The sequence below is a fragment of the Pollachius pollachius genome (genome assembly GCF_949987615.1).
Source record: "Pollachius pollachius genome assembly, chromosome: 4".
In the NCBI taxonomy this organism is placed as follows: Eukaryota; Metazoa; Chordata; class Actinopteri; order Gadiformes; family Gadidae; genus Pollachius; species Pollachius pollachius.
In genome coordinates, this window is record NC_136937.1 from 29,978,230 (window position 1) to 30,005,660 (window position 27,431).

Genomic DNA, 27,431 nt, shown 5'->3' on the forward strand with positions numbered 1-27,431 from the left:
GAGAGCTCTGGAGAAACATCTGCTCAGCCTGGAGGATTTCAGCTAAAGAAACATTAAGAGCCATCGGCTGAACACACGAGAACAGTTGGATGAGCTTTTTATTACCATTATGATTTCAAATACAACAGAAAAATAGTCCCTTACATGTGCACAATAAACAGAAGGACTAAAATAATAGAATAAGCAGACGTTACAAACAGGTGTGCACATATCTTTAATAACTGAACATGTTCTGCTGCTGCGTTGCTCCAAACAGAACACAAGGCATCAATATTCAGTTTAAAGTCATTCACAACATGACCATCATTAGTTATACCACTTGCATTATTAATCTGGTTCCATGTTAAGCTAATTAAAGTTGATATGAGCCCTGTAAGAACTTAAAAGTCCCCTTCCTTTCATGGTGCATCAAGCTCCACCTTTCAGAAGCCTAATAAAATGTAGCATTTGTAGTATAGTTCACTGTATATAAGTATATAAGTTAAAAAGAAGATTACATTTACACTCTCCGATTGACCCCTAAAAGCATTTCAGCTGATATTTAAACAGCACAGTGCAATCCAAATATAAATTCATATAAGAACTGGTCATCCCATCAACAATTAACAATCAATCAATTAATCTGACCGCAACGCTAAGTAACACAGCCCACAATCACCTGCTGCTTTATGCTTAACTTATCTGCCTTAAGTACATTTATAAATGTATTTATGTGTGCGTGTATTTATTTATACAAACTTGTGTGTGTGTATCTTTATTGATTATTATACAAATGTGTGCATGTGTATTTTTTATTAGCTATGTACAAACGTGTGTGTGTGTGTGTGTGTGTGTGTGTGGGTGTGTGTGTGTGTGTGTGTGTGTGTGTGTGTGTGTGTGTGTGTCTACAACCGACACAGAGACACTGAGGAACCTTCACGCCAGAACATAAACCCAGGGAGGAGGTTCTGGGTGAATGTGGACTGGAAGGTGTGGATGTGTGTCAGTGTCTTTAAGGACCCTGCTACATCTGGGGTCACTCTGTAGAAGGACAGAGTGCCAGCAGGCTTGTCCAGATACACTCCTACTCTGTTAGAGCCAGGGGGAGGGAGACGTATGATTGTTTCAGAGCAATTGTGTTTTGTTTCGTAAACACAATCACCACCACCACCATCATCATCATCACCATCATCATCCTCCTCCTCCTCATCATCATCATCACCATCATCATCTTCATCGTCATCACCACCATCATCATCGTCATCACCATCATCATCATCATCGTCATCATCACCATCATCATCATCATCATAATCACCATCAAAACAATAAAGACTCCAGGACTTGTCGTTTTCTCCAAGTAAGCTGTCATCCCCCCTTCCTCTCCTTGTGATCCCTCTGTATGTCACTCCTATCTCAACCTCTCCTGCCCACTCTACCTCCCAGTAACAGCGGCCCCCGATACCCTCTCCACATAACACCTGTCTATGGTAGTTAAATCTCTCTGGGTGATAAGGATACAACTGATTACTTCCGAGTTGTGTCACCTCTCTGTGGTCCTCAGACAGAGAGAGATGTCTGTGGGCTGTGTTCGGGTCCATTGTGAGTTCACAGGCATCTGACGGGAGAATTCGACATTATTAGGCTGCTAATCCACACAGAAAGATAAGTAGCTCATCTAATTAATTAATTAATAATTTAAATATCATGGAAGTGAAGTATGTTACAGTGGCCAAGACACGTCGAAAGAACTGCATATACAAAACTTGAAAATTTCAAAAAACACAAGCGCAATATTGGAAAATCCACAACAAAATTGAAACCTCCACAACTCAAACGTAAAAGCAACACAGACACAGATGCCACAACACAATGCAAAAGCCACAACACAAGTTAGTAATAATTCTTAGTCTGAACATGCAGCACAATCTTAACACTGCAAGTTCAGCTCAGACGAAGAGGCATATTATGTGCACCAATTTAAGTGTTTAAGTATTTTATTTCTGTGCATTACAGCATACAGTACCGAGAATCTATTATTCTTTGCTAAATAAAGAAATGAAAGAAGTTGAAATTGAAATTCGTTCTGGGGTCAATTTTTTCGGAACGATATCAATAATGCACAAATATCAGAATATACTATTTTATGAACTATTTGGGAATTTCAATCACTAGGATTTGAATGAACAGACGTCCCCTAGTCCCCTAAACTTACACTTCAACAGAGCGGATTTCAGGTCAGCCACCTTCTTCATCTCCATGTTCAGTGTCTCCTCCAGCTGATCCAGGGATCTCCTCAAGGTCCCTACGTATGACGGAGGACGGACCTCCACCGTCGTCCAGTCCCTGGTGGGTGGAGGATCCTTCAGGGATCTGAAGGTCTGGAGGAAGTGGAGGTGGTCTTTAGTGTGTGAGAGCTGCTTCAGCTCTGAGCTTCTATTGGTCAGAACTTTTATTTCCTGCTCCAGCTCTTTGATGAGGCCTTCAGCTTGTTTCTCTGTGGATTTCAGTCTCTCTTTAACCATTTGGTTGAGATCATCCTGGCACTTTTCAATGCAGCGCATCAGAGCAGTGAGGACTTGCACACCATCGGCTATCTCTCTGTCTGCGTCGGCTTTAATGCAGTCTACTTTGTCTTTGATCTCCTGAATCGTTTGTATTCTCTTCTGGATCGTCTGTTGAACTTCAGCCTCCATCTTCCCCAGCTTGGCCGTCTCCCTTTCATATTCCTTCTTGAGAGGTACAACGTGATGGGACTTGTGGTCTGTCTCTGCGCAGAACTGACACACAGACGCCTGTTCAGTCTGGCAGAAGAGCTCCAGAAGTCGGTTGTGTTTCTTACACATCCTGTCTTCCAGACGGTCCATAGGTTCGACCAGCCGATGTTTCTTCAGGCGTGTAACTCTCTGATGTGGCTCGAGGTGGGTTTGGCAGTAAGAGATAAGACACACTAGGCAGGACTTCACGGCCTTCAGCTGGGTCCCAGTACAGACGTCACAGGGAACTTCTCCTGGTTCAACACAAGGCTGCTTTTTTACTCGTACGGACATTCTAAACTGAGCTGCCAACTCTAATAAGAGGGTATTGACCCGTAGATCAGGTCTAGTGTGGAAAAGCTCGTTGCAAAGAGGACATTTGTACCGGACTTGGCCATCCCAGAACTTTGTAATACAGGTTCTGCAGAAGTTGTGTCCACATGGTGTGGAAACTGGGCTTTTGAACACATCCAGACAGATGGAACATGAAAAGTTCTCCTTAGACCAGGACGTTTGAGCAGAGGCCATTCCTAGAAAACATTTGTTTTAGTTAGAAAACCAAAAATGCATTTCCTGCAAAAGATAGTGCTGTTTCATGTTATGTTGAAAATATGTTTTAACAAAGCGACAGTTAAAGACGTAAAATAAATGTTGATTTGAATAGCTTAAATCAAGTGACAAGATTTTAATAGTTTAAGTCTCAATGGAGTAAACATGCACACCATTTGAAAGTGTAAAATGGTTAGAAACAAATAAAGTGTAAGAGCTAAACAAATAGCTAAAATGAAAAGTTTGAATACATTTCAGATAAAATAGCCGAGCTGTTTGAAATGGTTGAATCAAGTGAGTGAGTGAGTGAGTGAGTGAGTGAGTGAGTGAGTGAGTGTGCGTGATCCCTTGTCTTATTAAAGTTATTCTTTCACATCTACTTCATCAAGATAACCTTACAAAATGATAAGTGTTATAATGTTGGACTCTGTGGAGTCCAACACTCGATAGAGATATATAGGAAGAGCCGAGCCTCTAGCCATATAAACGGGGTTCCCCACACACAAACTTCCGATGCTTAACAAACACAATGCCAATCGATGCATCATTCAGGCGCCAATGACACAAGAAACACTCATACATACTCATACACCATTGAAGCTTTAGATTGTGTTTCTAGGTTATATATTGACGTTGTAAAGCTCCGCGACATCCGAAAGGGTTCGCCTTTGTGATAGCCACGTTGGGCTAGAGCGGTCGGAGTAGTCTCAGGGCTCAACGGAAGTTTAGTCAAGACCAACTGAAAATATACGAAGCGGGTTTAAAAATAAAACAGTGGAATCTTAAAAAAGTATAAATTATTTAGAAAATGTGTTTACATGTATTTGAATATCAAAGTGTGGTGATTTGTTAAATGTTTGAACGGTGTTTAAAGGTTAAAAAATTACCGAGTTGAAAGCTGAAGTAGTAGAAGTGTCAGAATGGGCGGACGGCTTCACCCTCCTCCCATTGACATCCATTATAAAAATAATATTTAGAAAAAAATCATAAAATATTTAAAAACGTTGAATTCTACCGCACGATTCCAAGCAGATATTAACATTTTAAAAGTGGAATGTAGTCTCTAGGGGAAAAGTTGTGTAAGAAGTGTGGTGCCAGAGTTTGTAGAAAATAATAAAGAAAGATAGAATAATAAAGCCCAAGAAGAACAATAGTTGAGCGCTGCTTGCACCACTCAAGTTGAGTGGTGCAAGCAGCGCTCAGCTACATTATAAAAACGAATGTGGTTAGTTGAGTGCTAACCACATTTTTATAATGCATTACAATGGTAAAAAAAAAAAAGAAGAAGCGATTTAACTCGTTCTATTGTATATGTTTCAGATGTTTTAGATGTTATAGATGTTCGTGTTGTTTCAAGAATAAATCTTAATCAAACATGACGAACAACATGAAGACCCGCAGACTAGAAAGGCTCAATGAGGATATTGGGTCAAAATGTTGGACTCACCTGATAATGTTCTGTCAGACTATTTCGTTTAAAAAACGTGTTGTTCTTGGTCTTGACAAGTGGCTCTACGTCGTGTATGCTCACCTCTCTCCCTGAGTGACACGACACCACCCCGGACTCACCCACCAACCATAAACACTGATAAGCGTCTCATTTCAAGCAACATTCGGACGTGTGCCACACATGCATATGTGTTCATTTTGCTTGCGTTAACATTATCCTTGTCCACAGGAATCAATAGAATCAATACGATGGATTGAAGTAAATCAGGTGATCGTCCTGATACTGTAACCCAGATATATTTTCAGTCAGCTAATGCTTTTCTGTATTATCACTGTTTTTGGTGTGTGTCTCTTTAAGGGTTACGACCACTTTATGTTGCGGCAGCTTTACGACTGCTGTTTTACGGTGTGTGTTATTGTTACCTTGGAGACTAAGTTTTCGCGGGTAGATCTCTTTTTCAATGCCTGCAAGCAACGTGTGGTCAAGCTGTAATTCTCCTGCTGTTTATTTCGGAGTTTAACTTGTTAAAAGTATTTTAAGTGTAATATATACCATACAAAGTACTCGGTTTGCTTTTGATAATAAGCCGGAATCCCGTCGGCAAAGTGTATACACAAGAAGGCCATAAGAAGGGAACTCCGCCGAGTTAATGAACATTGATGAAAGAGACGGTTGCTGTTTCCTGAGTTGCTTTTCCCAGTGGCTCGTGAGGAGCCGTCGCCATCTTCTGAACGTCGCCAAGGATTGCAGGCAAAACCAATTCAATAACCACACACATAGAGCTCTATAATATTGTTTTGCTGGCCAGCACCTTACTTTACTTTATTTTGTTGTTTTTTTTTGTTGCTAAAGACAATATAAGGACACTTCAAGATTTGTTCTATGTTCTATAAGAAGACCGTTCGGTATCCATTTTGTTTTCATGGGTTACCAAAAATATAATCACATTTCCATGTGATTTAAGGTTTACTGTTTTATGTTGTTCCTGACCTACATTGTGATCAAGTAAGATGCATTTCAGTTCAGCAAATGTTAAATAAAACTGGATCGATAGTAAACTGCTATCACAACCCGAGTAAATTCTGTTTATTGGTTACAATACCACAAAGGTGGTTGGGCGCCCCCCTGTTGCCACACCATGCAATGAGAGCCACTTAGAGGATTGTTTGATGATACGCATGATAACGCTCATTATTTAGTGTTTGTAGGAGTCACTCAAGGAGGCTGTCTTTAATAGAAAAACTGTGTTTTGTACACATTATGGTTTGTCACGCATTACACACAGTGCCTGGAGAGACCACATTTCCTATCTGGAGTTAAGATAAGAACCCTGACTTTAGGATCGGCCGTTCTGTGATGACTTCTTTCCTAAATTCGGATCATAACCCTTGTTACCATAGTTACCAAACAGATAAGATAGGATTTTCGAGTTAGGAAGTTTCTTGTAATACGGCCCCCTGGTCTATCCATTCGGCGCTCTTCTCCGCCTCCTCCGTCAGTGCTTGATTATCAAATCCATTCCGCTTGCTTATTGAGAGAATGCCCAAATCAATGAAACCCATACCACGTTTTCACTGCTGCATCTCACCCAGGCAGACAGCCTCACAGCACACGTGCGAGCACGCGCACACACGCACGCACACACACACACACACACACACACACACACACACACACACACACACACACACACCGCTGGTAACGGTAGTAGCTAGTCATTGATGCCCTGATGCCAGGTAGATTAAGGTGGGTGACACTGACACCACAAAGTGTTCAGGAAATTGTTAACTTAACGAAAACTTTGTTTTTGTTACAAAGTCACTTTACTGACTGACAGCAGCCTCTCGGTTTGGTAAGCCAACTTTTAAGAAGCGCTAACGTTGCTAACATTAGCAAGATGGTGAAAAGAGCCGGAGGGAGGCTCGTTTTAACCCGTTACTATAGACCAGACTGGTTTATTTTTTGGTTTGTTCTCCCCCAGACAACGTGGACAGAAGGAAAAAAACTCTCTAAGGAAGAGGGAAGTAAGTAATCACTGGTACTAATCAGTTAACTTCAGTTAGCTTACAGCTGAGTCCCTTGTAATGGCCAGGGGCTCCCCGTTTTGACAGTTAATAGCCTGGCTGGCCCATGCATAAACTGGGGTCACAAAATTGTTTGTTGTTGCTTCCCCATCAGATAGAATTCTGGGCTTACTGCTTGGAACTTTGGGTAGCCTAATTTGCAATGTCCCAGCCTGGTATTTCAGTTGTATTTAGATTCAGTATGACTATCAATGTGAAATAATATAAGCTGCTCAATAGGTAATTATCACTCCACCACCCCTCTTGACATCTAGCTTGAGAGTGAGGCAGGGGAAGAATCCAGGACAGTGAGAGCTCCATTGCTGAGGTGAGTGATGAAAGGGATTTGACCGTTTAAAGGAGCGCTTTTGGCCCACTGCTTGGCACTTTGGGTACCTCTTTCAAAGGGAAGTAAGCAAGGAAACAAAAAGAGATGAAGGGAACTAATAAGGAAAACAATGAAGGAGGTACCAAGGCAGGGAGGAGCTATAGTTGAAAGCTTTTATTTTCTATTATCTTTAAATCTTTGAACTGGAATTGTTATATTACAAGTATATTACAGCATATCTTTAATGATGACTGTGAGAAAGAGGTATTGAACCCCCAACTCACATGCGGGACGGGACGCACCCAAGGAGTGAACTTGTAGAAAGCAGGAGGCGGCTCAGAGAGTTTAAGGTGCTGGTTTATTTACAGTTCCAAAAATGTGCAAGTCAAAGTCAAACAAAAGAATACAGCCTCTCATCAAGCTGTTGCATATGAAATTACCACCTTTTTTCTTTCCCTCACCCAGTCTTCCCATTAAATAAGCCTACCAATCAGAGGCCAATTGGGAGAGCCCACTTGGATAGGTGACACATCAATACAACCATGATCAATCATCAAACGCCACCAAAAAAATAGCCCCAACACTATATCTTCATTAAACGATGCATACAAATATATACACACACAACACAGTCATTGACATAAATCAAACCAACTATAACAACGACACTCAGAAGCACAAACGCTACCATTAGCAAACCAAATAAACTGTCCCGGAACAGAAAATAAAGCCCTGGTTCCCATGCGACACGCGTTCCCCATGGACCAGTTTGCCGGATGGACAGGAAGAAGGGTAGTTGTATTGGAGCGTTGTGTTTTGCAAAACAAATGAATGTATGGTTAACTGTGTGAATTATGTATCATGTTGTTTAAATAAATGAAGTGGATTAAACTGTGGTGTGTGGTTGTTTGTAGTGTGGTGCTATGTGTGTATGCAAAGGTAAACAGGGCTAAATGGTAGGATCTGGGGAAATGAGACCCTCGCTTTTCACAATGACAGTTACACTTACTACTTAATTACTATTACTATGTGTGTGTGCCAACCTAAAGCTACCGCGCTTCTAGAAAAATAAGTGTATTGACGTAATAAATGAAATCACGTTATTCCAAGAAGAAACGACTGTCACATACAAAAAGTCCAACAGCAAGATAAAAATAGGTAACAGGAGTACTCACACAGTACACAACTTAACATAAGTATACAAAAACTTGAACTAAAAGACTGGTTATTAGAAACAACTAAAAAGAAAACAAACACTGGACTCTGCATCGTTACACACGATATTTACAGGTTCATAAAAATAAGACTTAAACCCCACAGCAAGCACGGATTGAATAAAATACGAAAAATACACAATTTGAGTAACAAGTCCTAGGGCTGGGATTATAATCTACCGACGGATACGAGACAGGGGTGGAATTCATTCATATACATGAAATTAAATGAAATTAACTTTACATTGATATAGCGCTTTTCAAGTCACCCAAGGCGCTTTACAATGAAGGGGGGACCTCCCTATCCACCAATGTGTAGCACCCACATGGGTGATGCACGGCAGCCAATCGGCGCCAGAATGCTCACCAACCACAAGCTTGAGGTGGAGAGTGAGGGAATTAATGAATCAGCCAATTATACAGGGGGATGATTAGGGGGCCAGATTGAATGAGCCTGGTTGGGCAGCTTTAGCCAGGACCCCGGGGAATTCCCCACTCTTTGCGAAAAGTGCCCTGGGATCTTTAATGACCTCAGTGAGTCAGGACCTCGGTTTTACGTCTCCTCCGAAGGACCTTCCCCAGCACAGTGTCCTCGTCACTGCACTGGGGCATCGGGATGGATGTTTGGGCCAGAGGGAAGAGTGCCACCTACTGGCCACCAACCGACACCACTTTCAGCAGCAACTCAGTGTTCCCAGTTGGTCTCCCATCCAAGAACTAACCAAGCCCACACCTGCTTAGCTTCAGAGATCCAGCTAAAGCAGGGTCCCCATTGGTCTGACTGCTGGCAAGACCAATGGACACAATGGATTCAGGAAAAGCTATCATGATTATAGGAGCGAGCAGACAATCCGGCCCGAGATAATATAGAAATAGCGATTCTTTGTGAAACCCGTCTGAGCCTTGCTGCTCTTAAGATGACACCCACGTGCGTGGGTGGGTGTGTGCGTGTCACTACAGCCGACACAGAGACACTGAGGAACCTTCACCCGATATACCTAGCCCAGGGAGGAGGTCCTCGGTGAATTTGGACTGGAAGGTGTGGATGAGTGTCAGTGTCTTTAAGGACCCTGCTACAGCCGGGGTCACTCTGTAGAAGGACAGAGTGCCAGCAGGCTGGTCCAGATACACTCCTACTCTGTTAGAGCCAGCAGGGGGGAGACGTCTGGATGTACTTCTGTCGTTGTACCGGGCAGAGTAACCATCATTAGAACAATGAAGACTCCAGGACTTGTCGTTTCCTCCAAGCTCGCTGTCCGCGCCCACTCCTCTCCTTCTGATCCCTCTGTATGTCACTCCTATCAGAACCACTCCTTTCCACTCTGCCTCCCAGTAACAGCGCCCAGTCAGACCCTCTCTACACAACACCTGCTCACAGTAGTCAAATCTCTCTGGGCGATGAGGAGGCACCTTGTCCTTTTTTGTCCACGTCACCTTTCTTTTGTCCTTAGAGAGAGAGAGTCGTCTGTAGGCTGTGTTTAGGTCCAGTGTGAGCTCACAGGCATCTGACGGGAGAACAAGACATGATGAGGCTGCTATCCCATTATTCATCATCCTCATCCTCATCTAGTCAAGAAGTATTCAAAACAAGAGTATTGCTGATGACAAGTACTGTTGTCTTGATTACTTCTGGATGAAGTACATAGAAACTATCATCGGATACTAGGCGGGGGTGGAACGCATTCATATTTAGAAGGTATTGTGATTATAGGAGCAATATGAAATATAAATGTGTCATTATATTGATGTTATTATTAACAAAAATTGTATTTATAATAATAAATAAGCATAATAATGAGGATAATAATTGAACAATAGTAGTTTTTCTAAAATCAAATAAACACTATTATAACTATTATTAATACTGTTAGTCTCATGATTATTGTATGATTATGTCTAATAATCATCACAATAATAAATAATAGTGTGAAAATAATAACACCTGTTGGATTTTATACAAGTAAGCTTAATTGTTTGCTTTGTGGATGGCATTTCCATCTAAAGAGTTGGTGTGTGTTGTGATGAATCAAACTAAACAGTAACTTACACTTCTTTAGTGCTGGTTTCAGCCTCCACACTCCACTGTTCTCCACACTGGGGGTAAACAAAGGGAGAGAAGCATATTGTCTTTAAACATGGTATCATCACATTCAAAATCTGCTGTCCCATAGCTTTCTACATTTAAACCATTTAATATAGCAGGTGGTTGAATCCTTGTAGGAGACTTTGTCCCTGAGTGGGGAGCTGTCCTCTCCATACCTGAGAGTGTTCAGTCTCCAGCGTGGATCCTCCAGTCCAGCAGAGAGCAGCGTAACTCCTGAGTCTCCTGGGTGATTGTAGCTCAGGTCCAGCTCTCTCAGATGGGAGGGGTTGGAGCTCAGAGCTGAGGCCAGAGAAGCACAGCCTTCCTGTGTGACCAGGCAGCCAGACAACCTACGCGCACCACACACACGCACGCACGCACACACACACTTTGTTCAATCTGAATTCTAAAGAGTATTACATATTTGAATTGTAACTTTCATAGATGTCAATCCTTTGAAACTCTTCTGTTATGTAACCTTGCATTGTAACTGTTTGCACATTGAGTAAAACTGACCTGAGAGTTTCCAGTGTACAGAGAGGACTCCCCAGTCCAGCAGAGAGCAGCTTCACTCCTGAATCCTGCAGATCATTGGTACTCAGGTCCAGCTCTCTCAGACTAGAGGAGCTGAGTACTGAGGCCAAAACTTCACAGCATCTCTCCGACAGATTACAGCCATTGAGTCTTCACGCAAAATAAATATGAACATGTTAGGAACTTTGTGGGGCTTGTCCCCAATACTTTAGTAGCCAAACTATCCATCATTTGTTCTGTATTTCAACATTAGAACATTATTCAAATACTTCGGTACCATTTTGACACCTTGCTTCCTGTGTTAGAATTGGCAAGAACGACAGAGCTGTTGTCAAGATGTCATAAATCAGCAGTGCTGGCAGACTTTAAACCAAATGGTGGCGATAATAATGATACCAATAATCACATTTATTAAAGTGTTCTAGGGTTCTCCCCAGGATTTTATTGACATGATGGTGCCCACACTTCAGTTCATAAGTCAGGTTCATAACGTTTATCTGCGATATAGTAAAAAATCCCACTTATTTCATGGCTACTTACTAAAGAAATCATTAATTTGAAAAAAACATGGTGGTGCTTTCACTAGTCAGTGGATATGTATTAAAGTCTTCTGGGGTTCTATACATGGTGGTGCTTTCACTGGTCAGTTGATAATATGTATTAAATTATTCTGGGGTTCTATACACGGTGGTGCTTTCACTGGTCAGTTGCAGCCAGAGAAGAGAAGTTGTGGCGAGCGGGGGACTAAAAAAAGTTCTTCCCCAAAAAAGTTTTACGAAGACGCATGTTTAACAACATGAATTAAAATTCCCCTAAAAAGACAAAAAACAAATCTTTGCAAAAAAAGTTGTTGGAAGAGCCATGTTTAACAACATGTATAAAATTCCCCTAAAAGATTAAAAAATGTTCTTCCCAAAAAAAGTTTTAGGAAAAGGCTGTTATTGAACTTTGCTGAACTCTAAAGATAGCTTTACCTGCTGACTACATGATAATAACTAGAATAAGAATGTAATAAAACATAAACCACATTCAGGAACAAACTTAGAATATAATGTACACATTCTACTGTCATGGCAAAAAAGATTTGAGCTGTGAACTTTATGGCTTCAAATCTGTTTTACTCTTTTACGGTATACGGGGGACTGTGGGGGGGCACTTTAATGATATTTTGTGTTCATATTTGTATTTATAATTAAACATTGCAAGCATAACGATGAACAAGAATATCTACCTGAACTACAAGGTGTAACTTTCCAATGATACCAGAGTCATGAATGTGGCCATCAGGGTTATAGCTGATTAGCACATTGAATTGTTGAATTGTAGCGCACCTGAGAGTTTCCAGTGTACAGAGTGGACTCCGAAGTCCATCAGAGAGCATCTTCACTCCTGAATCCTGCAGATCATTTCTACTCAGGTCCAGCTCTCTCAGACTAGAGTTGAGGGGGAGAACTGAGGCCAGAGCTTCACAGCATCTCTCTGAGAGCTTACAGCCATTCAGCCTTCACACAAAAAAACAGGATAGAAATGTGTTTTTATTCCAATGAAAATGATGTATTTAGTTTATTTATTAAAAGGATACTTTACTGATTCAGAACCGGCGTTCTATCATTATAAAATCGCTATTGAAATAGAAGAAAAGTTTTTTTCCCCTCGGTCTAACCCAGTCTTCAGCGATTTTTTTTTCCGGGACAGTCAGTGAATTTCAGCGACGCCAGTTTCATCTAGAATAAATGGCTGAATCTGGGGAGGACGGGGTCATGTGTGTAACCTCTCACCCAGGCTTTATGCCTCATCTGAACAGTTGGGTATTGGATACATATTTCCGGACCCAGAAAGTGAACTGGAAACGCCAGCCAAAGCCCGCCGGGAGAAACACGTCTGAGCATAGAGTAAGTGTTGTTTTTTTTCACTAACACATTGGCTATAATAGTTTTGAGTCCCAGGGAACGTGACAATGTAGTTATCCAAAAGTAGCCGATCTTATTGGCAGAGCATAGGCTACGTTACGTTAGCTTGAAGTCTGTGTAATGCTTACATTACACAGCAGAAGTCTAAACTAGTCAACGTATTACCGGGATACGTTTTCACAAAGTTTGCTCGCGCTACCACTCGCAGTAGTATAATGGGTCCTTCACCTTCCAAACGGAAACAGGCGGGCGGTGCAGCGAGCGCAATGCACTGTGGTAGTTGGAGGATGTCTTACTTTTGAGACAGAGAGACACTTTCTGCCTTTTCTCAGGCTAGGATGAATTGATTTAATTTTTTTTTGCACATTTATAATACATAGAATAATTTACTTCATATCACCTTCATATCTCCATCGGTGAAGTATCCCTATAAGAACTGTTAATTTTTGTGGATTTATATCTACCACCGTCAATTACATGGGGGACCGTTTGTGTGTGTGTGTGTGTGTGTGTGTGTGTGTGTGTGTGTGTGTGTGTGTGTGTGTGTGTGTGTGTGTGTGTGTGTGTGTGTGTGTGTGTTGGGGGGGGGCACTATTACTATATTGTGTGTTGATATTTATATTTATAATGGAAAGTTTGCAAGCATATGGATGTATTTGTATATGTATTCCCCTTAACAACAAGGAGTAACATTTCAAATAATACCACAGGCAGAATGTGGTCATCACATGTACTGAGTTATGCAATTATATATTTAGACGTAATTTAGGACATTCTCAAACAAGGGGCCGGTAGTTAAGTTTAAGTTTTAATTGTCTTCTGATATGGAACCTTGTGTCACTGTTTACACATTGAGTAAAACTGACCTGAGAGTTTCCAGTTTACAGTGTGGACTCCTCAGTCCACCAGAGAGCAGCTTCACTCCTGAATCCCGCAGAGCATTGAAACTCAGGTCCAGCTCTCTCAAACTAGAGTTGAAGAAGAGAACTGCGGCCAGAGCTTCACAGCATCTCTCTGACAGCTCACAGCCATTCAGCCTTAACACAAAATAAACAGAACATGTAAGTTTAATTGTAATATGGATGTACGTTTTAGATGTAAAATATTATTTTAAATAATAGTCTTTGAAAAGAACTCTGAGAATATAATTTACTTTTATATTCTTTATTCTTGTGTTATGTATATTGTGTTGTGTGCATTGTAATACATATTAGTAAACCTATAGAGACATTTTGTATACTATTATTACTTCTATATTATAGCATTATCTACATTACAATGTGTGTATCGTTATACATTTTTTTGTGAACTTACAGAGATGTTTTGGAGGCTTTCAACACTGGTATCAGCCTCAGAAGACCCTTCTCTGAAGCAGAGTATTTCTTCAGGTCAAACACGTCCAGCTCCTCTTCTGATGACAGTAAGATGAAGACCAGAGCTGACCACTGAGCAGAGGAGAGATCTTCTGTGGAGAGACTTCCTGATGTCAGGGACTGTTGGATCTCCTTCACTAGAGAAGGGTCGTTCAGCTCATTCAGACAGTGGAACAGATTGATGCTTCTCTCTGGAGAGAGATCTCCACCTATCTTCTGCTTTATGTAATCGACTGTTCTCTGATTGGTCAGTGGACCACTTCCTGTCCTTCCCAACAGACCTTTTAGGATAATCTGATTGGTCTCCAGAGAGAGGCCCAGGAGGAAGCGGAGGAACAGGTCCAGGTGTCCGTTCTCACTCTGTAAGGCCTTGTCCACAACTTTCTGGTAGAGGAGGAGGAGGTCATCTTCCCTGGAGTTTCGTTTTTCTTCCGAGAGTGGATTGACACCAATGTCAAGGAAGGACAGAACGTAATATAGGGCAGCCAGAAACTCCTGGATGCTCAGATGGACAAAGCAGAACACCTTGTCCTGGTACAGACCACGCTCCTCTTTAAAGATCTGGGTGAACACCCCTGAGTAAACTGAGGCTGCTCTGATATCGATGTCACACTCTACCAGGTCTGCCTTGTAGAAGATCAGGTTGCCTTTCTCCAGCTGGTTAAAGGCCAGTTTTCCAAGAGAAACAATGGTCTCCTTGCTCTCTGAACTCCAGTATCGACTTTGTTCAGCCCTCCCATGATACTTCCTGTCCCCCTGTATGGACTGAACCCTCAGGAAGTGACTGTACATCTGAGTCACGGTCTTGGGCATCTCTTCTCGTCCCTCAGATGTTTTGAATAAGTCCTCCAGAACTGTAGCAATGATCCAACAGAAGATTGGGATGTGACACATGATGTGGAGGCTTCGTGATGCCTTGACATGGGAGATGATTTTTGTGGCCAGTATCTGATCGCTATATCTCTTCCTGAAGTACTCCTCCTTCTGTGGGTCGGTAAACCCTCTTACTTCTGTCACCTTGTCAACACACTCAGCAGGGATCTGATTGGCTGCTGCAGGGCGCGCGGTTATCCAGATGTGAGCGGAGGGAAGCAGGTGGCCCCTGATGAGGTTGGTCAGCAGCACATCTACTGAGGTTGGCTTTGTAACATCAGTCCAGATCTGGTTGCTCTGGAAGTCCAGAGGAAGTCGACATTCATCCAGACCATCCAAAATGAGGACGACTTGGAACTGATCGTATCTGCAGATTCTTGCTTCTTTGGTTTCAATAAAGAAGTGATGAATAAGTTCCACCAAGCTAAACTTTTTCCCTTGCAGTAAATTCAGCTCTCTGAAAGTGAAGGTAAATGTGAAGTGTATGTCGTGGTTGGCTTTGCTTTCAGCCCAGTCCAGAGTGAACTTGTGAGTCAAGACAGTTTTACCAATGCCAGCCACCCCAGTTGTCATTATTGTTCTGATTGGTTGATCTTGCCAAGGTAAGGGTTTAAAGATGTCTTCACATTTTATTGGTGTTTCCTCCTTTGCTGTTTTCCAGGAAGCTGTTTCAATCAGTATGACCTCATGTTCCTTGTTGACCTCTCCACTGCCTCTCTCTGTGATGAAGAGCTCTGTGTAGAATTCATTCAGACCTGTTGACTGTCCTACTTTAGCGATTCCTTCAAACACAGACCTGAACTTCTTCTTTATATGAGACTTGATTTTACGTTGGCACTCGACAACAACAGTTCCTAAATCAGAAAAAACAGAGGACATATTCTAAATTATATTTCACAGGCATTATATTATTTATAGTATTATAAATTATTCATTAGATGTGTGTTGTATGCTTGTACAAAATGATTTCAAGACTTAATTATTTTCTGGAAATACAGAAAAACAATCACGTCAGTGTAACATTTCTACATGCAGGCTATCTTGAAGGTCTACTGAAAGACCAGGGTTCTCCTGCAATGTACCCAAGTAGTTTAGCCTGGATTTGTGTGATTGTGCAGAACATTTTCATTGAGTGCGTTATTGGCGGGTTAGGGGTTGTAGTGTAAGCAGACATTTTACGTTCCACGTAAATTCAATAGTGAAGGTAAATGTTCATAGCGCGAGTCATTCAGTAGACCCCTCAGATAGCCTACCCAACCTACCTGGATTAAACCATTTAACACGATAGCCCTACCATAACCAGATATATCACTATTTGACCTTATACCCCCCACGATAAACCTACATATCTGGATCAAACTATTTGACCTGATAACTCCACAATAAACCTACATATCTGGATCAAACCATTTCATCTGCAAGAGGAAATGTATCTCCACATGAAAAGTTAGAAATTTAGAAATCTCACATTATGACAGTAAGTTTGAAATGAACAAACATCTCTGCCCTAACCCAGTGCTGACGTCCACACTTCACTTCATTCACTTTCCCGTAAGAATTCTTCCTGGTTAACGTGCTGAAATGTCACTGGGTGGAAGAAAAGCCCTTATGTTATCCTTGCTGTTCAAAATGGCTTTAAATAGTCCAAAGAAGGGCTGCACAATAAATCCATATTAATATCTATCCCGATAAAATGTGCCGCGACTCGGTCCACTCTGCAGCCAACCCACGGCTGGGATCAAACATTTTTTTAATAAGGCTTCTATAGATATAGGAACAATTGAATAATAAAGAATCAAGCTGTTGAGAACTCTAGCTGTACTTCATACACAAGAACGCACAATTTGTTGTTACAGAGGTCTCTCACTGTTCTTCAAATAAGTCTCTCTTCTCTTTTCGAAGCAAGACTCTTCTGCCTTTCCAATTACGTGTCTCTTACCGCCCCACAGTGTGTCGGCCAGTTCCTCCTGGTTCATCTCCATCAGGCAGAACTTTGCAATGCCTATTACTCCCTCTATGGCGCGCCTCCTCTGCTCCTCTTTCTTCAAATCCAACTCCACCTCCTCCCTCTGACTCTCTGAATATTGTGGGTGATCTGGGAAGAGAACCCTCCAGAGCTTCTTCAGCTCCTTGTCTAGAAAAGTGTGTGCGTTCTCCTCAGCCCTCTGGAACAGAAAAAAACATTGATGATAACTTTACCCGGAACTAACTGGGGAAATAGGAAGCATCTGTCCTAGATTAACTTGCCGCTGTTCTAAAGAGGGAAGCCAAATGTGGAAGTCAAATGTCTTGCTGGACATTTACACACCTTAATCAGCTCTGTTTGATGCTGCTGTAGAGACTGAGCACTGGTAACCTTTGACCTCTCCTGGTGTTGTCTGTTGAGAACACACAAACACACAGGATCTAATGAATTTTTCCTGCCTCCTAAAAATCAGTATCAGCACAGTCGAATGAGAACTAACTGGTCCGTTTTCATCGTCTGTTTGGAACTCCTACCTCTCCTCTCTGGAGGGGCGTCTAACTTTAAACGTAGCAGGGTGATCCATAGAGTGGTCATTCTTCATAGAGACACAGCTGGGTCCAGGGGAGTCTGCTCTCTCTTGTATCTTCCTAGAAAAAGAAAAACACCATCTGGAAGTAAGGATTTGTAGATATTGGTAAAGGTTTAAATGTATCTGATAAATGCTCACCTTTTCTTAGCAGGTTGTTGACCTCGACCTCGATCTTGAAACGTAGCAGGGTGATCCATAGAGCGGTCACTCTTCATGGAGACACAGCTGGGTCCAGGGGAGTCTGCTCTCTGCTGCTGGACTCTTCTAGAAAAACAGGAACCAGGATTATGAATGTTTGATAGATGCTGTATTTTTTAATCATCTCTGATCAATCCTTACTAGGGCTGTAATGATACACCAACTCACGATTCGGTTTGTATCAATATTTTTGGCCCACGGTTCGATACACGATTTTTTTAAATTTAAAAAGCATTTTATTTAAACAACACTTAAATAACAATTAACTTACTGTACCAAAATGAATAAATAAATAACCATAGATTGCAGTTGGAGGATGCTTGCGGGTAGGCAAAAACCCTCAACTAGTTTTGTGGTTCAGGCTTACGTATTTGGAAATATTAATGTCAAATAAATAATAGTAATTTGAATAGTTTGGTAGCACTAACCCGCATTCTCGATAGAAAAAACGGTGTCGGTCAAAGTGACCTGTATAGGTTTCGTTTTCTGTCAAATATACTATTATCGCTATGTAGCTTAAATAATAACATAATCAGGCCGTATAGAATGCAACATGTTTAATAGCCTAACTTTCAAATAGATGGGGAAAAACATGAACGTCTGATTCGCAATAACGAGGCATAGTGTTACAAGTAGCGTATGTCTGTGTGCGAGAATGGCAGTGTGCGTGTGTGTGTGTGTGTGTGCATGCGTGAGTGACATCAGCGAGTGAGTGGACGAGCGAGGAGAGCGAGCGGTAGTGTGTGTGTGTGTGTGTGGCCAGTAAAGAAACGAACGAGTCCGGTAGAATAAAGTACCCATCCTGTCAATAATCGGTGGCCGCTTCATTCCGACCTATGAGCAGACCAACTGCCGGTCAAAGCACACATAACACTAGAGACAGGGATCGCACAGGCTATTTTTGCGCGCTTGGCCCACTCTGGATAAATGTCGTTCATATCGCATATGAGGACTTCGCAGGCTGTGGAGAAATGCAATCCTCCGTAGCCACGGAGAACTGTCATCACAGAGAGGGCATCTCGTCGCAGACTTACGGCATCGATAAGAGCAGCGGTGTCAGCAGACTATTATTTAGACCGATTATCAGCAAATTTCAATCTGAAAATTTGACCGGAGAGTTAGAAAGGGCGTGTCGCGCTTCTGCCTTCTCGCACTGCGAGACAGGTTCGTGGATTTGAGTGTCGCGATTTCGGTTTCGATACGCGTATCGTTACGGCCCATATCCTTACATTTTCTCAATAGACTGATTTCCATCTTTAAACGTAGCAGGGTGATCCATAGAGCGGTCACTCTTCATGGAGACACAGCTGGGTCCGGGGGAGTTTGCTCTCTGCTGCTGGACTCTTCTAGAAAAACAGGAACCAGGATTATGAATGTTTGATAGATGCTGTATTTTTTAATCATCTCTGATCAGTCCTTCCTAGGGCTGTAATGATACAGCAACTCACGATTCGGTTTGTATCAATATTTTTGTCCCAGGGTACGATACATCCCACGATTTTTTAAATTTAAAAAGCATTTTATTTAAACAACACTTATGTAACAATTAACTTAATGTACCATTTAATAACAAATTATATAGAACAGTGAACAGATTTGAACAGAGAGAATAGTATTAAAGTATAGCAAAATGAATAAATAAATAACCGATGATTGCAGTTGGAGGATGCTTGCGGGTAGGCAAAAACCCTCAACTAGTTTTGTGGTTTAGGCTAACGTATTTGGAAATGTTAATGTCAAATAAAAATAGTAATTTGAATAGTTTGGTAGCACTAACCCGCATTCTCGCTAGAAAAAACGGTGCAAGTCAAAGTGATCTGCATAGGTTTCGTTTTCCGTCAAATATCCTATTATCGCTATGTAGCTTACATAATGACATAATCAGGCCGTATAGAATGCAACATGTTTAATAGCCTAACTTTCAGATAGATGGGAAAAAACATGAACGTCTGATTTGCAATAACGAGGCATAGTGTTACGAGTAGCGTATGTCTGTGTGCGAGAATGGCAGTGTGCGTGTGTGTGTGTGTGTGTGAGTGACGTCAACGAGTGAGTGGACGAGCGAGCAGAGCGAGCGGTAGTGTGCGTGTGTGTGTCTAGTAAAGAAACAAACGAGTCCGGCAGAATAAAGTACCCATCCTGTCAGTAATCGGTGGCCGCTTCATTTCGACCTATGAGCAGACCAATTGCCGGTCAAAGCACACAAAACACTAGACACAGGGATCACACAGGCTATTTTTGCGCGCTTGGCCCACTCTGGATAAATGTCGTTCATATCGCATATGAGGACTTCGCAGGCTGTGGAGAAATGCAATCCTCCGTAGCCACGGAGAGCTGTCATCACAGAGAGGGCATCTCGTCGCAGACTTACGGCATCGATAAGAGCAGCGGTGTCAGCAGACTATTATTTAGACTGATTATCAGCAAATTTCAATCGGAAAATTTGACCGGAGAGTTAGAAAGGGCGTGTCGCGCTTCTGCCTTCTCGCACTGCGAGACAGGTTCGTGGCTTTGAGTGTCGAGATTTCGGTTTCGATACGCGTATCGTTACGGCCCTAATCCTTACCTTTTCTCAATAGACTGATTTCCATCTTGAAACGTAGCAGGGTGATCCATAGAGCGGTCACTCTTCATGGAGACACAGCTGGGTCCAGGGGAGTCTGCTCTCTGCTGCTGGACTCTTCTAGAAAAACAGGAACCAGGATTATGAATGTTTGATAGATGTTGTATTTTTTAATCATCTCTGATCAGTCCTTCCTAGGGCTGTAATGATACACCAACTCACGATTCGGTTTGTATCAATATTTTTGGCCCACGGTTCGATACACGATTTTTTTAAATTAAAAAGCATTTTATTTAAACAACACTTATATAACAATTAACTTAATGTACCATTTAATAACAAATTATTTGGAACACTGAACAGATTTGAACAGAAAGAATAGTATTAAAGTATAGCAAAATGAATAAATAAATAACCGATGATTGCAGTTGGAGGATGCTTGCGGGTAGGCAAAAACCCTCAACTAGTTTTGTGGTTCAGGCTAACGTATTTGTAAATATTAATGTCAAATAAATAATAGTAATTTGAATAGTTTGGTAGCACTAACCCGCATTCTCGATAGGAAAAACGGTGCCGGTCAAAGTGACCTGCATAGGTTTCGTTTTGGGTCAAATATCCTATCATCGCTTCTTATTAGGCTATGTAGCTTAAATAATGACATAATCAGGCCGTATAGAATGCAACATGTTTAACTTTCAAATAGATGGGAAAAACATGAATGTCTGATTCGCAATAACGAGGCATAGTGTTACGAGTAGCGTATGTGTGTGTGCGAGAATGGCAGTGTGCGTGTGTGTGTGTGCATGAGTGTCATCACCGAGTGAGTGGACGAGCGAGGAGAGCGAGCGGTAGCGTGTGTGTGTGTCTAGTGAAGAAACAAACGAGTCCGGTAGAATAAAGTACCCATCCTGTCAATAATCGGTGGCCGCTTCATTCCGACCTATGAGCAGACCAACTGCCACTCAAAGCACACAAAACACTAGAGACAGGGATCACACAGGCTATTTTTGCGCGCTTGGCCCACTCTGGATAAATGTCGTTAATATCGCATATGAGGACTTCGCAGGCTGTGGAGAAATGCAATCCTCCGCAGCCACGGAGAGCTGTCATCACAGAGAGGGCATCTCGTCGCAGACTTACGGCATTGATAAGAGCAGCGGTGTCAGCAGACTATTATTTAGACCGATTATCAGCAAATTTCAATCTGAAAATTTGACCGGAGAGTTAGAAAGGGCGTGTCGCGCTTCTGCCTTCTCGCACGGCGAGACAGGTTCGTGGCTTTGAGTGTCGCGATTTCGGTTTCGATACGCGTATCGTTACGGCCCTAATCCTTACCTTTTCTCAATAGACTGATTTCCATCTTTAAACGTAGCAGGGTGATCCATAGACCGGTCACTCTTCATGGAGACACAGCTGGGTCCAGGGGAGTCTGCTCTCTGCTGCTGGACTCTTCTAGAAAAACAGGAACCAGGATTATGAATGTTTGATAGATGCTGTATTTTTTAATAATCTCTGATCAATCCTTCCTAGGGCTGTAATGATACACCAACTCACGATTCGGTTTGTATCAATATTTTTGGCCCACGGTTCGATACACGATTTTTTTAAATTTAAAAAGCATTTTATTTAAACATCTCTTATATAACAATTAACTTAATGTACCATTCAATAACAAATTATTTGGAACACTGAACAGATTTGAACAGAAAGAATAGCATTAAAGTATAGCAAAATGAATCAATAAATAACCATAGATTGCAGTTGGAGGATGCTTGCGGGTAGGCAAAAACCCTCAGCTAGTTTTGTGGTTCAGGCTAACGTATTTGGAAAAATTAATGTCAAATAAATAATAGTAATTTGAATAGTTTGGTAGCACTAACCCGCATTCTCGATAGAAAAAACGGTGCCGGTCAAAGTGACTTGTATAGGTTTTGTTTTCTGTCAAATATCCTATTATCGCTATGTAGCTTAAATAATGACATAATCAGGCCGTATAGAATGCAACATGTTTAATAGCCTAACTTTCAAATAGATGGGAAAAAACATGAACGTCTGATTCGCAATAACGAGGCATAGTGTTACGAGTAGCGTATGTGTGTGTGCGAGAATGGCAGTGTGCGTGTGTGTGTGTGTGCATGAGTGACGTCAACGAGTGAGTGGACGAGCGAGGAGAGCGAGCGGTAGCGTGTGTGTGTGTGTCTAGTGAAGAAACGAACGAGTCCGGTAGAATAAAGTACCCATCCTGTCAATAATCGGTGGCCGCTTCATTCCGACCTATGAGCAGACCAACTGCCAGTCAAAGCACACAAAACACTAGACACAGGGATCACACAGGCTATTTTTGCGCGCTTGGCCCACTCTGGATAAATGTCGTTCATATCGCATATGAGGACTTCGCAGGCTGTGGAGAAATGCAATCCTCCGTAGCCACGGAGAGCTGTCATCACAGAGAGGGCATCTCGTCGCAGACTTACGGCATCGATAAGAGCAGCGGTGTCAGCAGACTATTATTTAGACCGATTATCAGCAAATTTCAATCGGAAAATTTGACCGGAGAGTTAGAAAGGGCGTGTCGCGCTTCTGCCTTCTCGCACTGCGAGACAGGTTCGTGGCTTTGAGTGTCGAGATTTCGGTTTCGATACGCGTATCGTTACGGCCCTAATCCTTACCTTTTCTCAATAGACTGATTTCCATCTTGAAACGTAGCAGGGTGATCCATAGAGCGGTCACTCTTCATGGAGACACAGCTGGGTCCGGGGGAGTCTGCTCTCTGCTGCTGGACTCTTCTAGAAAAACAGGAACCAGGATTATGAATGTTTGATAGATGTTGTATTTTTTAATCATCTCTGATCAGTCCTTCCTAGGGCTGTAATGATACACCAACTCACGATTCGGTTTGTATGAATATTTTTGGCCCACGGTTCGATACACAATTTTTTTAAATTTAAAAAGCATTTTATTTAAACAACACTTATATAACAATTAACTTAATGTACCATTTAATAACAAATTATTTGGAACACTGAACAGATTTGAACAGAAAGAATAGTATTAAAGTATAGCAAAATGAATAAATAAATAACCGATGATTGCAGTTGGAGGATGCTTGCGGGTAGGCAAAAACCCTCAGCTAGTTTTGTGGTTCAGGCTAACGTATTTGGAAAAATTAATGTCAAATAAATAATAGTAATTTGAATAGTTTGGTAGCACTAACCCGCATTCTCGATAGAAAAAACGGTGCCGGTCAAAGTGACCTGCATAGGTTTCGTTTTCGGTCAAATATCCTATCATCGCTTCTTATTAGGCTATGTAGCTTAAATAATGACATAATCAGGCCGTATAGAATGCAACATGTTTAACTTTCAAATAGATGGGAAAAACATGAATGTCTGATTCGCAATAACGAGGCATAGTGTTACGAGTAGCGTATGTTTGTGTGCGAGAATGGCAGTGTGCGTGTGTGTGTGTGTGCATGAGTGACGTCAACGAGTGAGTGGACGAGCGAGGAGAGCGAGCGGTAGCGTGTGTGTGTGTGTCTAGTGAAGAAACGAACGAGTCCGGTAGAATAAAGTACCCATCCTGTCAATAATCGGTGGCCGCTTCATTCCGACCTATGAGCAGACCAACTGCCAGTCAAAGCACACAAAACACTAGAGACAGGGATCACACAGGCTATTTTTGCGCGCTTGGCCCACTCTGGATAAAAGTCGTTTATATCGCATATGAGGACTTCGCAGGCTGTGGAGAAATGCAATCCTCCGTAGCCACGGAGAGCTGTCATCACAGAGAGGGCATCTCGTCGCAGACTTACGGCATTGATAAGAGGAGCGGTGTCAGCAGACTATTATTTAGACCGATTATCAGCAAATTTCAATCTGAAAATTTGACCGGAGAGTTAGAAAGGGCGTGTCGCGCTTCTGCCTTCTCGCACCGCGAGACAGGTTCGTGGCTTTGAGTGTCGCGATTTCGGTTTCGATACGCATATCGTTGCGGCCCTAATCCTTACCTTTTCTCAATAGACTGATTTCCATCTTTAAACGTAGCAGGGTGATCCATAGAGCGGTGACTCTTCATGGAGACACAGCTGGGTCCGGGGGAGTCTGCTCTCTGCTGCTGGATTCTTCTAGAAAAACAGGAACCAGGATTATGAATGTTTGATAGATGCTGTATTTTTTAATCATCTCTGATCAATCCTTACCTTTTCTCAATAGACTGATTTCCATCTTCATACCCCAAACAATCTGTATCAAGTAACAGGTCACTCAAGTAGAAAAAGCTGGGTCCAGGGAAGTCTGCTCTCTCCTGCTGCTCTGGGCTTCACCACAACACACACACAGCTTTTACTCAGACTAATGAAGGTCTCATGATATATCACTGCTGACCTCTGAGATGGACAACAGTCACAGGCAGTTAGAGATCTTCCTCTTATACCTCTGGTCTTTGCTCTGGCGGCCATGTTCCCAAGACAGAGTGGATTTAGGGGTAGGATCCCCCTCCAGTCTCGCCTCATCCATAGTAAACTGGAGACCTTGAAACATACACATGTGGATTATATTTGAGTACCGAAGGTAAAATCACAATCATGTAACGAATAATAACTAACTTAATATCCTCCTCCAAATATATTATTCGCACGTCATCTCTCTCTCTGACTCAGCAAAACTATCTGAAGAAGATGGAGTCATGTATCCGGGGGCAATGAAGTAACCCCCGGATAAGGGTCATCATGAGAGCTCCCTGCACGAGCCCTCATTCCACACCGTACGAGACAGACGCTGGTAGCATGAAGCTGTCACAGACATCGCTTCCGCAGACATCGCTTCCGCAGGCATTTTCCAAAGCCAGTCCTTACGAACCAAACAAGCCAGCGGTGGAACGAGATAACACACACGGTCACTGTTTACCTGTGTAAGGACATGATTCCCTTTCAAAATGTCGATAGAAAGGGCTTTAAAGAGATGGTCAAAACACTCGATCCCAGGTACACGTTACCCGCACACAGGCCAAATTGGGATGTCAAAACTATCCGAGCAACGTCTGTGAGCAAGTGGAGAAAGAAATCCATACTATTAAACATTAGTGTTATTCAGAGATGGAAGAATGGAAAAATTCAGATATTTCTTTTAATGCGGTTTTGCTGCCTAACCAGTATTTCAGAAGCATTTATTTCAAAATTAGAAGATAAATTAACATACCATGATATACATTTTAGTCCATAGCGTGCAGCCCTGTAGGGGGCACAAAATCACACAAACGGCATCTACTACAAAACCGGTCAGTCTGCTGTGTGTGTGTGTGTGTGTGTGTGTGTGTGTGTGTGTGTGTGTGTGTGTGTGTGTGTGTGTGTGTGTGTGTGTGTGTGTGTGTGTGTGTGTGTGTGTGTGTGTGTGTGTGTGTGTGTTTGTGTGTGTGTGTGTGTGTGTCAGCCTTTGTGTGCGTGTGTGTGTGTGTCAGCCTTTGTGTGCGTGTGTGTGTGTGTGTGTGTGTGTGTGTGTGTGTGTGTGTGTGTGTGTGTGTGTGTGTGTGTGTGTATCGCTTGAAAAGGGTGGTGAATTTTTTGGTTGCTTTTGTGAACGGTTCACATTACACATGGCGGTTTACAAATAGGGATGGAGTGTGTTTATATCTATATATAAAATATATAGATATAATATATATTTAATGGTTTGTATTCCGTGTCAACCAGCACAGTCCTAGACCTTTTATGTTGATATTGTATAAGGTTTAACTTTAGAAGACTGGTCGGAGCGTATAAGTGTTTAATTTCCTTCTACTCCTAGTCAGACATAGGGATGCAAGTGGCCTAAAATATTCCCGTTGGCCAAGTCCGACCTCAGTGATTCTCACTGTTTGCGACAACCTGATTGAAATCAATACGACAAGAACGAATGGATCGAAGACGCTTGTTGTAGGCCTAGTCCATCTTCGGGAAATTGTAGTTTCACGCTAGAGACGCTAGAGGTCAGCAATACTCGCCGTCGCGCAACGACGTCGGTTAGGACAAGTGACAGAGTCGAATTCCTTCTAAACAGTGCGGTCTTTTCCTATGTTCGAAAGGAAGCACCTTTTCAATTCTCCTTAACCCGATGATGTTTTCCACAAAGGTTAAGGAAAGGAGGCATAAAGGTTAGAAGATTTGACTTTTCGAATTGGGACTCGGCTTCACTACAACAGCTTGAAGGTGTGCCTTGAATTTATGATGTCGCACTTTTCTTTACTCGATGGCAAAACAAACTCGCAATATCAAACTCAAACTCATCAAAATGTGATTGATTCATTTAAGAGACATTTAATATATGCGAGTGGTTTCAGACAGACGGAACACAAACAACGGTATGCGCATATCGCGTACGTGTCGCTTCCTTGTTTTGTGTCTGTTTTGTGTCCCCCCCCCCCCCCCCCCCCCCCCATACTCCCCGACTTTGCGGACTTTCCCAGTCCCCAAAGTCTGTCAAGTATGGTATGTGTGTGTGTGTGTGTGTGTGTGTGTGTGTGTGTGTGTGTGTGTGTGTGTGTGTGTGTGTGTGTGTGTGTGTGTGTGTGTGTGTGTGCGTGCGTGCGTGCGTGTGTGTGTGTTTTCGTTCGTATCCACGGAAGCAGAGGGCATTTGAGGACACATTTGTTTTATCAAGTAAAAAAATCATCCCATTCTTTTTTCTATTCGTTGTACTCACCTTATCATGCTTTGGGGCTTGTGGGATTATGTCGTTCATATGTTGTTGTTCTTTGTCTTCAGGAAGAGTACTTCCACGTCATGTTCTGTTAAATAGGCGCAGTTTTAAGTTTCGTTACCGTGTGGCCGGATCGGATTGCTAATCTAAAGACCGCCCCGTAAACCAAAAACCTCGCCCAAAACATAGCCATAACAACGAATAACCATATACTTTTGCAACGGCAAATACGCGAATACACACCTAAATGCACCTGTAGGTGCATTTAGGTGACAAAATAACCCTAATATATTAATATATAACCCTAATATATTAATATATAACCCTAACAT

The 27,431-nt window shown here is 42.2% G+C and overlaps 2 protein-coding genes across 2 annotated transcripts; both read right to left on the reverse strand.

Moving 5' to 3' along the window:
• Positions 1-1,015: 1,015 nt before the first annotated feature.
• On the reverse strand, positions 1,016-4,838 carry LOC307074265 (E3 ubiquitin/ISG15 ligase TRIM25-like; the record flags this gene model as incomplete). The annotated part of the gene is made up of 4 exons (XM_079734281.1): positions 4,732-4,838; positions 2,195-3,265; positions 1,298-1,597; positions 1,016-1,020 (listed from the first exon to the last, which is right to left on the reverse strand). The coding sequence occupies exons 2-4, from the start codon at positions 3,261-3,263 to the stop codon at positions 1,016-1,018; spliced, it is 1,374 nt and encodes a 457-aa protein (XP_079590407.1). The 5' UTR covers positions 3,264-3,265; positions 4,732-4,838.
• A 2,626-nt stretch (positions 4,839-7,464) lies between these two features.
• Positions 7,465-27,232, reverse strand: LOC307074986 (NACHT, LRR and PYD domains-containing protein 12-like). The gene is made up of 19 exons (XM_079735438.1): positions 27,103-27,232; positions 24,860-24,956; positions 24,627-24,743; positions 24,435-24,551; positions 23,098-23,214; positions 21,764-21,880; positions 20,432-20,548; positions 19,095-19,211; positions 17,806-17,931; positions 17,612-17,725; positions 17,421-17,490; positions 17,052-17,277; positions 14,181-15,966; positions 13,733-13,903; positions 12,288-12,458; positions 10,939-11,106; positions 10,599-10,772; positions 10,387-10,433; positions 7,465-9,844 (listed from the first exon to the last, which is right to left on the reverse strand). The coding sequence occupies exons 2-19, from the start codon at positions 24,940-24,942 to the stop codon at positions 9,294-9,296; spliced, it is 4,389 nt and encodes a 1,462-aa protein (XP_079591564.1). The 5' UTR covers positions 24,943-24,956; positions 27,103-27,232; the 3' UTR covers positions 7,465-9,293.
• Positions 27,233-27,431: the final 199 nt, after the last annotated feature.

Coding starts and splice junctions, on each gene's coding strand:
- LOC307074986 (XM_079735438.1), bottom strand. CDS start 24,942: ATGGATGAGGCGAGACTGGAGGGGGATCCTACCCCTAAATCCACTCTG. Junction 13,904..14,180: donor AAAGCCTCCAAAACATCTCT/GTAAGTTCACAA, acceptor TTTTGTGTTAAG/GCTGAATGGCTGTGAGCTGT. Junction 9,845..10,386: donor GAAACCAGCACTAAAGAAGT/GTAAGTTACTGT, acceptor TTCTCCCGTCAG/ATGCCTGTGAGCTCACACTG.